The sequence below is a fragment of the Lissotriton vulgaris genome, chromosome 11 (assembly GCF_964263255.1).
Source record: "Lissotriton vulgaris chromosome 11, aLisVul1.2, whole genome shotgun sequence".
Taxonomy (NCBI): Eukaryota; Metazoa; Chordata; class Amphibia; order Caudata; family Salamandridae; genus Lissotriton; species Lissotriton vulgaris.
This window is the reverse complement of record NC_141699.1, coordinates 67,628,118-67,644,243: the sequence shown is the minus strand read 5'-3', so window position 1 is coordinate 67,644,243 and position 16,126 is coordinate 67,628,118. Positions and strand designations below refer to the sequence as shown.

General features: G+C 44.0%; 1 protein-coding gene across 1 annotated transcript in view; it reads left to right on the top strand.

The window, feature by feature from the left end:
• SNAP29 (synaptosome associated protein 29) overlaps positions 1–16,126 on the top strand; it is a 39,246-nt gene that overhangs the window by 10,314 nt on the left and 12,806 nt on the right. Inside the window, exons 3-4 of the mRNA XM_086942715.1 lie at positions 10,141–10,334; positions 12,258–12,343. Of these exons, the coding sequence (XP_086798841.1) occupies positions 10,141–10,334; positions 12,258–12,343 (280 nt within the window). The remainder of the gene's footprint in view (positions 1–10,140; positions 10,335–12,257; positions 12,344–16,126) is intronic.

The window sequence follows — 16,126 nt, the reverse complement described above, 5'->3', positions numbered from 1 at the left end:
TCATTGCACCATCAGGATTCAAGGAAGCCGGGCCGACGACGGCTGAAATGCCAGAAACCGGTCCCCGGAAGCTTGTTTCCTTCCCAGTGTAAGAATTGGCTTGGTAGTTTGGTTTGCCCTGTTCCCATCATGCACTGGGACAGGAACAGACTAATTTGCATATAGCCAGGTTCTGAACTGGGATGGTGCAGTGAGCTAAAAAACGTTGTTGGATCTAGCCCTGATCTCTTGACTGGGTGAGAGTATTCTGCTTAATTCAGAAACTCTGTCCATCACCACCCCTTGTTGTTAAATCATTTAAAGAGCAGCAGGGCTCTTTTGGCGCATCCCTTGTTGGGGTGTGAACCCAACCTGATGTCCTGAAACAGAGGAAGCCATCAGCATCCCTATATAAGGGGGTCCGACTGAGAACCTATATCATGTACGCAGACTTGAGGCTTACATGGAGTTTCAGTGGCACAGGTTAACTTCCAGTCATCATTCTATTATTTCTGAACACAGGCACAAGGTGGTTGCAGGCCCACTACATGCAGTAGGATTCTGAGGCAGAGTGAGGAGTGGGTGTCCTGCCCTGATTTGTGATCATTTAACAAGCCCAGCTATACTGGTAGGTTTTTAATACTGGTGATCCTGTTACCTGCAATCAGGATGAAAGGTCCATAGCCCGACGTCCAAGAAAAAGCAAAGGAACTTTCTGCCACCATAAAATAATATTTCATCGCAAGCTCTGTTACGGCGTTCTTGCAATTAGAAGCCCAGACGTAGGCCTCTTATTTTAGTTCTCCCTGGTACAAAGCCAGGTAAGGTGAAGCTTGAGACGCAAGCAAAATGTATCTTCTTGTCTGGTTTATTTCTTTGTTTTGACAAGGGGCACCAGTCTGTACAACGATCTGATTCTGCAGAGGTTGCTTCACAAATGCCTGTTTATGGTGGGATTCGTATTTGTGTTGCGATTGTCACCCCTCTCTGTTTTCCCATGACAGATTTCAGCAGGTGAAACCTGTCAAAATCTATCAGTTTCGGGGGTAGTGGGAGGTACTTAAAACATTCAGATCATGTTGTCTATAATATTCTTTTCTGCATTTCCAAGACTCAATAGGAGCAACTTACCACACTGTCAAAATCTCCACTGGGTTATACTGCATTGCAGTACTGGATAAATCAAGGTACATTATCGTCACTGTAAAAGATGGTAGTAGTGCCAGCGAAACACAATAAAGACTAATGGTAATGGTGTACCACAGCAGGATTTTTCTACTGGATTTGTGCTAACTTCCACATGAAAGCGAACAGTCCGGTTACAAGCGGGCCAGATGGGGTTCGGGTATTTTCCTGACCCAGTAAATACCATTAACACATTCGTGAATAGCCTCTGGGTTGGTTAAAATGTGTGGTGCCTCGATTCCTTTGTTTATCTTACAGTGGCACGGTCCAATTTAGAGTCAGATGTTTAAATCCAGAAATATGAGAAGCAGGTTTAAAGTTTAGTACTATGGAAGAATCTTCAATTCCTTGTCTTTAATATGTAGGTTGTTGTGACAATTTTTAATTTATGGTCAATGTGAGTCACTGTTTCCATTATGTCTCAGAAATAATATTTTTAATCTGATATTAATCTGCATAGAGACTGGGTCATAGTTTTCCTATAAATGGTAATGTATATCAACTATCCACCAGACTGATGAAGAGCCCTGCACCAAAGCAAGCACAATTAGAAGACGTGACTTTTGGTAGCTTTTGTACCCGTGAACTCGATATCAGCTACTGGAGCACAGCACTAAATATACAAGACCATCTCCCATATTGGCACTCGCACTGTGGTCTGTATGTGTGCAGTTTTGTGGACCCCCCGTTGGGTTTGTGGGAGGCTCCCACTTTTGTGGCTCAGAGCGAGGAGTCTTGGGCTCTCGTATCATGTTTTAGATATGAACTGGGGAGTTGGGACTACTATATCAGGTTCTGTTGCACCATTAGAGGAATGCTTATGCACTAGCCGTTTCATATTATGTAGACTTCAGTGGTATGTGTTCAGTGGGAATGTACAGAAGTATTGATGAATTAGTTTACTAATGCATGGAAATGTTATGTTTAAAATTCCAACAAATTCATTAAACATTAACTGATTTTAGAAATTGGAAAAAGATTACATTTCAACCTTTCATCTCCTCGTTCTCACTGCCACATAATAATTTGCCAATCAAAACACGTGCTTAAATGCTCCTACTGCGTGGTCGGAGGAACAAGGATTTAAAACATGTTCTACATCTAAATGGAGATAATATACGGTTTGGTCTTACCTGCTGGTAAAACCATACATTACCTTGTTTTCCATAAATTCAAGTATCTCCAAATAGAGGAATTGGCATGGAACCAACCCAATCCATTTCTGAGCACAATTTGAACAGAGAATATGAAATCCTGCTTGAGTAATGTTGGTGCCTGATTTCATATTAGTAATAGGACTCAAAATGACCTTGTGTTTGCTATTGTATTTTCCAATTGCATTGTACCTTTTGCTCATGTTTAACTGAAAATCCATGGACATCTAGACCTTGACACTAACTTTACCAACCAGAGGAGAGTGTAACATTACAAACCCTCGGAGTTCATCGGCTGCAGGATCAATTCGGAGCTTCAGGACTCCCGGCCTTACAAAGCTGGTCCTGTGCGCACAAGTGATTTAGAAGTTGAGAATGCTGACTGAAGGTGCTGTGGGACTGTGCACACTACTGTCCAGGGCAACATATACAAAAAAACTTGTTTGTAACCTGACAACAGTGGTTCTGGCACATCTAGGGGACTTCTTTCTGCCTGTTGTATCGTCATATCCCTGACCTGGTCTCTAGCTTTACAGGTGTTTCGAGACTGCCTCTCTACCCTTGTCGTGCAAGAAGTAGCACATAGTCCTGCTATCCTGACTTTAAACATTAGCGCTTATTTCTTACAGTTTCTGGCAAAAGGGTTGTGGTATTTCTTAGAGCGGGCACAAAACTGCCAGTACTTTAAAACAAGCTTGGATGTAGTTTTTTTTAAATCTGAGAAATCTTTTCTACAAGATTCAAAGTCAAATGTTGTAACTGCCTTGCTAGTTTACAAAACTGCTTTCTACCATTCTTTTCGAATGCTGATTTCTTGTGACACACTAATGGCAGACACTGCGCTGTACAGAATACAGCCCAGAAACGTACCCCTCTCCTGTATGAAAATAACTGGATTTGGCCTCAAGGCCAACAACTCTGTGTAACCACATTCACAGAAAACATATCCCAAGACTTGCATTGTGCCCTTGAGCTCGTGGTTAATCGCAAATGTTTCCACGTTCAGTATGAATTCAGTTTGGCTTAGATCAACAATACTTTGATAAGCAACTGTACCAGGAAGTTCTGCCAGGAAGCTCTTCCGCCTTTCCTGAAACAACATCCTGATGCAAGTGCTTCCGATGTGGACAATATTCCTTCAGCTTGTGCAGCTGACTGTGCACTTTGACTTATAACTAAAATAACTAGCAACAATTACAGAATCAAGCAGCAGATCTGTTTCATACAGATAAAACAGAAAATATAATTCCACTTGTAGAAGAATTTCATTGGCTCATCATCGAATACAGGATTTTTTTCTAACCATAAAGTCAGTAATTGAGTCATGTAGATTTGTGGCTACCTTTTGAATACATTTGAGGCTTTCAAAGAATTGAAAGAATTCTTTGATTATTTCTGGAAACCTGTGACTGTCTCAGATTCCAAGGACATTTATGTACACGTAGAGAAATGTCACCCTGACAGGCATTTAAACTTTGAACATTTTTGTTCTATCAACAGTGGAAATATTGTACCCATGTAGAAAAACCTTCCCAAGTTCCCCGCAGGTTTTAGGGACGTTCTCATCACACTCCCATGCATAATATGAACTCATGCCATTGAGAAGAGCTATAATCTGACATTATCCGTGGTAGGAATGTGCCCTTCTCAAATTGGCAAATGCCATAATAATATAATATTGTAGGTTTTCAAGTACCCAAGTAACAAGCTAGCTCTCGACGACCCATAACCTTATATAGCTGTAATCTTCCAATGCAGTACTTTCCAACTACATTACTGTCCTTTTTAGGTCGAGCTTACCGGACAACGCTGCTGTCTGGTTGCAACAGATACTGTGGGCTCAACAAAAGCTGCTTTAAGCCCACCCATTGGCTAGCTTTATTTCCTTTCCCATTTGCTTGCTTCTTGTTTGATAGATTTCCTTGTCCAGCTTGCCCACCTGTGTATTCGCTACCATTGAGCATAGCCTGTTTACCACTTCTTAGATAAGCTGGCTCTCTTTTCCTTCTACTGCTCACTTTCAGGGAAATACTTTTTTATTTTTGTTTAAGTAATCAATGAGATTGTATGTGTTTCAAGCTGTCTCTCTCGTGCTTCCCCTCCCACCGCCCACTTGTATTGCTGTTTCTCAGCCGTTTGCTTCTCTGTAAGCAACCCCAACACTTTACATTTTGCTGTCTCGCCCATTTGCTTTTCTTCCCTACCTATGCTTATGTTGCTGTTTCTTTCCCGTGTGCTTCTCTGGCCACAGTCGTCCCATGTTGCTGTCACCCATGTCTTCTCCTTCCTTACTCTACTGTTGTCCATGTTCTGGAAGCAGGGGCTCTTGGGCTCTGTATACATGAGGCCTCTCATGATAACAGGGCTCCACACCACATCCCACTCCCTTTGCCAAGAGACTGCTATTCCCCAGTCCATGCCATGTTTCCCATCTGGTGTTAAAGGTAGAGACAGTAGGATTGGAGAGCTTGTCCCATCGCAGATAAGGGGCCCAGCTGAGACTACTCCTAAAATGTTGCAAGCGCACCCCAGTGTTAGTTTTGGGTGCTCTGTCTGACCATCCGTGTGTGACACTTTTAAATCGGTTGCAAAAGCCTTATGTTGTAAACTAGTGGTGATATGTTATTGCACAAGTGAGAGCACGCGGACCACTAGCTCAGAAAAGAGACATTGGCAAAAGAGCCAGTACTGCAACACTTGCGTGTCAAGGCTCGTTTCCCATGCTAGTTGAATGGATCTTGTATTGTTGCTTTTAGGGGATTTTTAAAAAATGCATGTGGTGCAATAGAAATCAAAAATAGATTATTATGAAGGGTGGTATTCGAAGCAAAGCACCACATTTGTATTTCTTATGTTTATGTATTTCACAGCCAATTATTGGTTTGAGCACTGGTCCGCAAGGATCCTGAGTCAATCTACTGTAAAGGTCTTGAAATTCATGTCAGATTGCAAATCTACAAGTATATCAGTTGTGCCTTTAAGTCAGGGGCCCCTTAGATTAGGGAAATTTTTTCACAACCACTCTTAACAGGCTGTGGGTGCTTTCTTCGGACCCTTAGACAATCTGGCAGTAGGCCTGCTGCTTCGGCACTGAGAGACTTGGCAGCTCCTATTAATGCTCATTGTCCTGGAGCATGGGTGGGTAAGCTTTTGTGGATCAGGCTAGTGATAAACCAAGTGTAAGCTTCCTTTTATGTGGCTCAACCGCAAGGTTTATTAAAAGCCAGAGGAATTCTTTAAAGGTGTTCCTTTTAGCTTGTGAAAGGCTCATTCTGGAACCCCTCATTTCTCGAGGTTGCTTAATCCATTATTATCCTCTAGGATCATGCTCTTTACTTTGTGGGTCCATTAGGCTTTGGTGTGGGGTTGGTGATCTGCTAGTTTCTGCACCGGCAAGCAAAGCAGAGGTGGGTATCAACCAGCATTTGGTCTTTTTATTTTCTTTGCAGCCAGGGCAAACTTTCTGAACTTGCTTCATCTCGTCACGGGCCACAATGGTATAAACGACTTACTCTTGTGTCACATGCCCGTGCCAAGTTGGATATTGTTTGTTAACCTTGATCATAGAAAGGGAAGGTTGGTAACCACCACTTGCTCATGTTCTCTCTGTGCTTCCTATGCATTTATTTGAGCATTGTGGGCTTCTCACACAGCTAGTCCATCCCTAGTTTTTACTAACCCGTAGCAGCTGCATGGGCATAATTTGCACATAGCTGACTTCTTGAGAAATGTTATGGTTCCAACCCTTTAACCTCCTTCCAAAACTTGCAGCTTTCTTTACCATTGCCTCTCCGCATGGATAGTAGTACATCTCATCTAGTCTCGCATCCATATGGGCCGGTCAAATCTGAGGTAGCAGGGTAGGCAAAAGAACAGTTTGTTTGAATGCTACTCCGATGGGCTGCCAGTGGTTAGACAAATGTCCAGCACTACTCCCATCAACTTTTTTTTTTTTATATTGTTTGAATAACGCATATGACATTCAGCTCCTTCCCCTGTACAATGTTCATCTTAAGCTTAAAAGTGCTTCTTCAGAAGCTTGTATTGGCCTTTGGATCCAATGTAATGTGCACTGATCGGCATAAACTCCTATATAGCCTTTGCACCCCATCCGTATTAAGTTTTGAACTGTGGGTGTGGCACATTTGCTTCCAAAATGCGTCTTTCAGCTAAAAATAAAAAGGGTAGTAGCCTGCTCTATTCTAGTACTGCACTGATTACTGTAGGGCAGAGGGTTTACTTTGCTAACTGCAAGCGCATAAAATAAGCTGGTTGTGTTCCAAGATTCCTCTTAAGGCCTTAGTTTGCGTTTGTATTCCCTGGTTGCATGCCCCTGCCTGGCAGTGATAGTCATGAAACGCGTGATCAGACAAACCTTGCACACATCTGTGCTAAGAATTGCCTTTGATCTTAGTGACTTGGTGTATTTTGTTTGTGATACGAGACAAATCGAGTGATTTATTTGAACATGATTTGTGTGATGTGTAAGCTTCAGCCAAAGGTGGCATCAACTCTGGCTATTTTCGGTATGCCATTCAGTTTCCTAAAACCAATATATATTGAAGCCTTCCATTGACTATAAAGTTCATGTTGCCATCTCCTGCCGACCATGATGGCTCAGCTCCCTTTATGTTGGACATTTGACTCTGCCTGCAATGGTGCAGTACTCTTCTTCGCCTCCTGGCTGCTTTTTCCTGGGTGTCTGACCTTGCTTGTGATGACCTGGTTCTCCCCTTCTGGGATCATGGCACTATCATATGATGGCTCTGCTCTATCCTCATGGGCTGTCCTGCTCATGCCTCATGTGGCCTGGTTGTCTTCTCCTGGGCAGCAGACTGTGCATCATGTAGACTCCCTCCTGCTGACACCTGACCATGCTTTTACCGGCCCAGCACCATCATCCTGAGCGTCTGTTCCTCCTACATGATTGACAAATGTCCAGCACTACTCCCATCAACTTTTTTTTTTTTATATTGTTTGAATAACGCATATGACATTCAGCTCCTTCCCCTGTACAATGTTCATCTTAAGCTTAAAAGTGCTTCTTCAGAAGCTTGTATTGGCCTTTGGATCCAATGTAATGTGCACTGATCGGCATAAACTCCTATATAGCCTTTGCACCCCATCCGTATTAAGTTTTGAACTGTGGGTGTGGCACATTTGCTTCCAAAATGCGTCTTTCAGCTAAAAATAAAAAGGGTAGTAGCCTGCTCTATTCTAGTACTGCACTGATTACTGTAGGGCAGAGGGTTTACTTTGCTAACTGCAAGCGCATAAAATAAGCTGGTTGTGTTCCAAGATTCCTCTTAAGGCCTTAGTTTGCGTTTGTATTCCCTGGTTGCATGCCCCTGCCTGGCAGTGATAGTCATGAAACGCGTGATCAGACAAACCTTGCACACATCTGTGCTAAGAATTGCCTTTGATCTTAGTGACTTGGTGTATTTTGTTTGTGATACGAGACAAATCGAGTGATTTATTTGAACATGATTTGTGTGATGTGTAAGCTTCAGCCAAAGGTGGCATCAACTCTGGCTATTTTCGGTATGCCATTCAGTTTCCTAAAACCAATATATATTGAAGCCTTCCATTGACTATAAAGTTCATGTTGCCATCTCCTGCCGACCATGATGGCTCAGCTCCCTTTATGTTGGACATTTGACTCTGCCTGCAATGGTGCAGTACTCTTCTTCGCCTCCTGGCTGCTTTTTCCTGGGTGTCTGACCTTGCTTGTGATGACCTGGTTCTCCCCTTCTGGGATCATGGCACTATCATATGATGGCTCTGCTCTATCCTCATGGGCTGTCCTGCTCATGCCTCATGTGGCCTGGTTGTCTTCTCCTGGGCAGCAGACTGTGCATCATGTAGACTCCCTCCTGCTGACACCTGACCATGCTTTTACCGGCCCAGCACCATCATCCTGAGCGTCTGTTCCTCCTACATGATTGCCTGGCACCCTCCCCACAGGCTTATTTCCTGAACTTGTGATGACATGGTTCTGCAATTAGGCTCCTGTCTCTCTCATTATTGCCTAGTTCCTCCAGGGCCCTTAGCCATGACCCACAGCAGACCTAAAAATTCCTTGTGATATTCCATTCCAACCTTAGGATCACCTACTGACTCTTCGTGGGCTGCTGGTCTTCTTTCATTATGGCTTTACTGCCTGCTCGGCTTCTGGCCAGGCTGCCTCCTCCTGAGCATCTGACCCTAATCGCAATGCTCATGGTGCCTCTCAGATGGCTCCTGTATGTCGCTTGCTGATCTGGACCGCTGGTATTGTTTTTGGTGGTCCATTGTCCTGGGCCTGGCCCTTCCACTGGCCCTTCCACTTGATGATTTGGCTGCCTCTTCCAGCAATCCTGGCCTGGCTTCCTCCAGTAGGGCAGCTAGCCTCCCTTTTGATGACCTGGCTCTGTTCTGGGGCCTTGGCTGCTGCCTCCTCCATGGCATCTGGCCATACTGCCTGTGCTCCTGTCCCTGCTTCCTGGACTTCCAGGCAAGATGGCTCCTCCTGAATTCTTGTCTATGTCTAATGATGGCACTGCTACCCTCTCCTAAGCACTTCAACCATCTGTTGTATAGCATTTTAGGACCCTAGTGTAATTTTCCCGATTCATGCCCTTATATAGGTATAAATCACCTTGTCCTTATATAGGCATAGAAATCATAACCATATTTAGACATAGCCCATGCAGTCCAAATACAGGCATGGCTACTTCCACTAGTTCCGAAAAGCCACAACGATTTCTTGGAAAACAAGACTTCAGCAGTCAGGGACTTCCCCTCGCTTGAATATTGATTTATCCAAGAACTCATGGAGTTTTTAAAGAACTTCGACTCTTTTATGACGTTATTATGTCCAACTTTACGTCAAACTCTGCACCTTCAAGGTATAAATATGACCACAATTGCCATAGCAAACACACAGTGGTTTGGAGCAGTTCGACTATCTACTTGCCCGACGCAGCTCGCTACAGCAAGTGCCGAAGGAAGCCGACCCTCCAGCAGACACACTGAGAGACGCTGTCTTTTCTCTTGAAATCCAGCTCCAGTGTTTCCAAGCTTCCCTTGAGGGGTGTTGGGAAATAGAGTCCGGAGACCGAGAGATACCAGACCTCTTTCATTATGAACCAAGGTACAGAGCTGATTAGACCCTAAGAGAAATCTTGGATAGATTTTTGGCGAAAGAATACTAAACTTATGCTACACCTCACTTACTTCCTGCGTACTAGACTTAGGTTAGGTACATCGGGGTAGGCGTATTTTAGAAGCACCAGTTGAGTACTTTTCGTCTTTATTTATTTATTTATTTGTGTATGTATTTTATGGCTTAGAAACCATACCATGCTTTTACAGTATTATTTTACAATACTCTTCTTGCTGTACGCATTATACTTTACAGCCGGTATTACGATTGTAGCAGTTCATTTCTTCTGCATGAGAAGGAATACTGTTCAATAAATACTTTTTTTTGAAAACGTCTCTATTTCTCTGCACCTCTGATGAAACGAAGCATGCACGATTGACTGAGTGAAATACCTATCTATTGTTTCCACGACTCTGAAGATACGTTTTATCTTGTGAAAACAATGATGTCATGTTTATGCAGTTGTCAGAAACGAATCCCTTGTTCATTCGAGAAAGTTTCTAGTGACCTCTGAGCTAGCTGGCACTCACAATTAAGTCTAGTATATTCGATAGAGACCTAGTCAACCTAAGTCCTACGTCACATCTATAGGATATATTATTCCAATGCGCAGAGCCTATTGGGAATATAGGAACTACACATCTTTTGTCCCTCATAACCTCTTCTTTTGTTCTGCAGGAGCTTGTTCGCCAGGGAGAGGCCTTAAAGCGGACGGAGCGAATGGTGGATTCTATGGAGCAGGATCTGAAGACGAGCCAGAGGCACATCAATAACATCAAGAGTGTTTTTGGGGGCTTTGTCAACTATTTCAAAGCGAAACCTGTTGAGCCACCTGCAGCTGCTGCAGCTCCAGAGTACGCACCGAATAACAGGTGAATGCATTGTACTTCTCCCATACATCCCTCCACAACTGAATCTTTGGAACTGCTCGCTACTGTACAGGGGGCCTCAATCTAAAAATCTAATATTATTTGAATGGATGTTACTGCCCGCATACCAGAGACCGAGTGATTGCAGGCCGCCCACATTCCTCTTAAATAGCTTTCCATTTGTAGACATCCAGTAATATGAGCGGGCTAGTGTTTGCCATATATATTTTAACCACAATATGTTGCTGCGTCCACAGCCAAGTCTAAACAAAGTTCACCTTCCACTACACAATCAAAACCGCTCAATGTGTAGGATGTGCTTTAAAGACCCCACCACACACCTCAAGACCTAATTTGCCCTTACTCAACCATCTTTCCAATAACAAATCCGTCTCTCAGCTGTTTGAGTGAAATTCTTAATACCCAACTTTTTGCTAAATCATTTTATTTCTAGATGGGTGTAATTTTTTTCGCTTTACCTATCGGACCAAACCCCAATCCTGGGTCTGTGAACAATAGGCAAAGATTGTCTACTAGTAACCGCAGAACCCCAGTTTCTGTTTCAGACTTGTAGAACATTTGGGACGTTTGGCCTTTTTCACTTTTTATAAGCTTTTCTAATTCTCATTTCTTTTTTTGTCAGTAATCTTTGTTTTGAGGCCACTCATCAGACATCGCTAAGATACATTATTACTCCTCAGTTTGGATGTTAACCACACCCTTCAAACGGGCATCATCCACGAAATGCTTTTAAGAAAGCGACCTAAAGCTGAGTTATTTAATAATTGTGCCTCTCTAGAAATCCTGGATGTGTAATATGATCGCCCTGCTTCCTTATATTGGCATATCCTCAGTTTACATCAAGCCATGTGTATCCCATAGCTGTCCATTTCTTGTAAACTTTCAGGGGTTGGACGGAATCTTGCTTGCTATGGGCTTACTTGCAGATGATTTCTTCTTAGAAACTGTAGCCTGTGTTTCCACTTGAGCCTAACCTGGGTAGTCCCCAGCTTTGCCATTAATTGCTGGCATGCCAAGTATTTCACTCTAACGGACTTGGAATTAATATTCTTCCTTCTTGGATGTTTGCACTGGATTTTTTGGTGTGCTATTGACCAGTCATAGATCAGACAATATTTTCTCCTTATTTAACGGTATGTATCCGTCTCTAAGCAATGTTTGGCTGTGGGATACTTTCACATGAATAACAGAGTTAAAATAGGTCATTATTATTTAAATGTACTTTTCACAATTTCACCCCTTTTAATCTACTCTGTTGTGGCCTAAAAGAAAAGCTATGGAATGGAATGCTTTCCAGAGTAATTAACAGTTCAGACTAATCAAAAGAGGCTCTACCCATCACGTATTTCTCGAAGAGAGTCATCTTAAGTGACCTAGTTTTGTCCAGATGTTGGTCGTGGAGATCTCGGTGTGAACGCGGATGAGGCCAACCAGGCTAAAATGAATGAATGGGTATTCTCCAGGCACGCTTGGACTTCACCAAGGTCTCATGGTGTTAAGATATGTCCAATTAAAGAGCAGGATCACAAGCCTGGCAGTAGACATGCAGGTATGCCTTATGATTCTGCATCTAATCAAACCAGTCTACATGACAACCTGTTTTGTTTAAACATACATGCTGCGTCGGCCACAAAATCTACCAATAATCCAAATTTCACACATAATGCGAACTGACACATAGTCATACATCAGTGAAATCATAGCCCTGATTTTTATCCATGATGTTCCTCCCTTATTTAATTTTTCTTATCACTGTAACAACGGGTACCCTCTTTCAGTAACTCATTCCTGATTATTTGTTTCTTCTTGCTGTTCCTATTATTAAATGTTCCATGGTGTCTTGCTGACTTTCCTTGAAGCTTTTGGGTGTCTGCAATTCTATATTTTTCCTCCCATGCTTGCCAGATTGCAAGACGCTGTTGCTGCTGGCAAGGGACAGGAAGCCAATTACCAAGCCAGCCATCCAAACCTACGGAAGCTGAACACAGATGGTAAGTTCACCACATCTAGTACTAGAAACTTCCAAATGACCCAGTGCTTCTGCATTAGCCAGAGCTTTACAAGCATGAAGCATGACTCCTGATGCAGTTCCTAAACATACCTTATGGGTAGCTACTGTTGAGATGACATTTGGGATTATGTCGCCCTGTTTGGATAAAGTTTGTTTTGAAAGTTTTATATAGCGCGGACAAGATCCTTGCAGATATCAGAGCGCTTTACAAAGAGAAGTACATGGGCATGGTTACACAGATAAATCAATAGGTCAATTAGTACAAATAGGTGGCAACTAAGCCCAACATGTGAGTAATAGGACAGTTAATACAAATAATCAAAAGGGTCAAACATGTAGTATAGATCGGTGCAGAGTACTAACAGTGATCAAGATAGTAGTTCAGGTGCATTTAGCCATGAGGATAGCTTTTACTTCATTTTTAAAGAGTGTGGTGGAAGAGATAAGCCTGGTTTCGGGCGGGAGAGAGTTCCAGATCCTAGGCGCCATTCCCGAGAAGGAGCGCTTATATGTTTTTTCCTTCCGGAATGTTCGAGGTTTCAACAGAAGATTGTTTGTGCCTCTGGTGTTTCTAGCTCCTCCAGAGATTGTCAGTTTCTGAGCGAGGTATCTGGGTGAGTTTAGATGTACCGCCTTGTGTGTCATGCAGGCGATTTTCAGATGTATTCTAGCTTCAAATGGCAGCCAGTTCAGGGATTTCAAGTCAGGGGTAATATGGGAGTGTTTTTTGACCCAGTGATGAGTCTCGCTGCAGCGTTTAGAGAAGCTCTTAGGGGTGCGGTTGTAGTTAGGGGGAGTCCACAGAGGGCGATGCTGCCGTATTCAATTCGAGGGATGACTAGGGCTTGTACTGCGGTTTGGAAGTCTTTGGCTGGAAGGTAGGGTTTAAGTTTCCTCAGAGTGTTGATCTGGAAGTTTGCTCCCTTTGTTGCCTTGCTGATATGTTGCTGCATGTTCAGATTGGTGTCGAGTGTTATGCCTAGGGATTTTGCGGAGTCCACGATGGTGGGTTGGACATTGAGTGCAGTTAGGTCTTTAAGCCAAATTTGAGTGGTGGAGACCTTCGCTGGAGGTGAGATCAGAAGGAATTCTGTTTTCAGGGCATTGAGTTTGAGATGATTATCGGACAGCCAGGATTGGGTGCATCTGATCGTTGAGTTCAGGAGCAAGATGTCCTTGGGGGGACTGTAATTTGAGATAAAGTTGGGTGTCATCTGCGTACATGTGAAAGTGTACATTGGATGCTTGTAGCAAGGTGGTGAGCGGTTCCATGACTAGGTTGAACAGAGTTGGGGATAGAGAGGATCCTTGGGGGACACCTAGCGTTACGGGTATTGGCGAGGACATCAGGTTGTTGCTCTTGAATTTCTGCGACCTGTTGTGAAGAAAGGAGGTGAAGCACTTGAGAACAGTTCCAGATAAGCCCATTCTTGTGTTTAGAAGCTCTAGTAGATTCTCATGTTTAACAGTATCAAATGCTGAAGAGAGATCAAGGAGGATGAGGAGGCAGGTGTCGTTTTGGTCTAGCATTTGAAGTGCGTCGTCAATTATGTGAGTCATAGCCGTTTCTGTACTGTACCCTGCTCGGAAGCCTGACTGGTGCGGGTTGAGGAGATCAAATTGTTCAATGTGTTTAGCCAATTGTAGTTGTGCGCATTTTTCCAGCAGTTTGGCGAGAGTGGGAATATTGGTAATGGGACGGTAATTGTTGAGATCAGAGGGGTCGGCTGTAGGTTTCTTTAGGAGAGGTGTGACCTGACCAACTTTTAGTGAGTCAGGTATGCTTCCCTGTTGGAGAGAGCTGTTGATAATTTTAGTCCAGAGAGGGATAAGCAAGGGGGTAAAGTCTTTTACTGCTGCAGCAGGAAGGGGGTCCGTGAGGTGATTGGATGGTTTCAGGGTGCTTAGCAGTTTGCCAATTTCTTCTTCTGAGTATGTGCCAAAGGTTGACCATGTGGCATTGTTTTTTGGTTCAGTGGCTGCTAGGCACTGTGGTTTGGAGTAGAGGCTTGCGTCAATGAGGAGATCGCTCTTTATGTTGTCAGTTTTTTGGGAAAAGAAAGCAGCGAAGTCTTCACAGGATGGTGCCTCACGTGCAGTGATGAGTGGTTGGGGTTGATCCTTGGATTGTGATCTGATTAGCTCAAACAGTTTTCTCGGACGGTTTGTTGCTTGGTCGAGCTGGAGGCTGAAGAAGTCTGATTTTGAGCGTTTTATTTTCCTGAAGTAGGCGTTTCTCTTTTTCTTCAGATCTTTTAGGTACATTGCCGAGGGAGCTGATCTCCAGGTACGCTCTGCCATTCGCATGTCTCGTCTATCTTCATTGAGTCTCCCGTCGTACCATGGATTGGAGATTTTAGTAGAGGCTCTTTTTAGCTGCAAAGGTGCAGCCTCATTAATTATAGAGGTCATAGCGTTGAGATAATGGTCAGTCAGTGTTTGAACGTTCGTATCGTCTGTCGGTGGCAGTAGGAGATTGTACCTGTTAGGGGGCAGAGAGCCTGGGTTGAGTTTTTTCATGTCTCTTTTCCAGACTTTTTTGGCTTGGATACTTGAGCCGGGTTAACTTTAACTTTTTCATTGATAAAGAATGTGATAGTATGATGATCTGACCAGTCACAGGGTTGGATGGAGTCGAGTTGGATAGATTCCTCTTTGGAGATGACCAAGTCGAGGATAGAACCTTTCTCGTGGGTCGGGCTGTTGCATATTTGGGTGAGGTTGAGGGCATCGAGGAAGTTTTTAAGACTATTTACCACCGCGTCCTTGCAATCGTTCCAGTGGAGGTCGAAGTCACCAAGGTATATTTGGGTGAGCTGCCGTCCAGAATTGTTTGAGATCATATCCATGATTTGTTGGGAAAAGGTGAAGTTGTCCGTGGGTGGGTGGTAGATGCTGTGAAGAGAACATATCGGTTTGCCCTCACTGATAATGTCAAGGCAGATGTATTCCCAGGTTGTTGGGGATGGTAGGGAGGTAGAATTGACTTTCTGAACAGAGAGGTTATTCCTGTAGATGCATGCGATTCCACCACCTAATTTGCCTGTTCTGTCTAGCCTGATAATGTGGTAGTTGGGAGGAACCAGAATGTCCATTATAGGTGTCGAAGATTCAGTTAGCCATGTTTCGGTCAGGATGATTAGGTCAAGGTCCGTTGATAAGAGGAGATCAGCAATAGCGGCAGAGTGTTTCGAGGCCGATCTACAGTTGAGGAGAGTGCATTTGAGACGAGGTGTGTTGAGGGTGGTAGACGGTTCTAGTGAGAGAGGGACTTTTCTAAGGTTATTGGGGATGGAGAATCTGCTGTTTAGTCTGGGGGGTCTAAGGGGATTTGAGTGTATCGTGGGAATGTTGAGGTGTGGGGTGGTTATGTGATTTTGGGGGGGCTGGGTCGTAGGAGCGGATACGGGTGAGAGTGTTGCGGTCAGAAGTAGAGTTGTGGGTGCGACGAGGGCGGTTGTTGCGATTGCTAGCTGGGAGTGAGGTCCGGTTGGGGGAGAGTTGAGTGAGAGAGTTAGTCGGAAGGGTGGGGGACCCGTTGTGCGGGGAGGTGTAGTTGTGTGAGGGGGGATTGTAGGGACGACGAGGGGGACGAGGGCAACTGCTGCGCCTATGGGCAGTAATTGACGCCCGGTTTGGGGCGTGCTGAGTGAGGGAGTCAGCTGGAGGGGTAGGGGACAAGTTGGGAGGGGAGGTGGGTGCTGGGTGTATGGGGTGGGTGGCGAGTAGTTCCTTGATGTTGTGTATGTCTTCTTTGATCTGA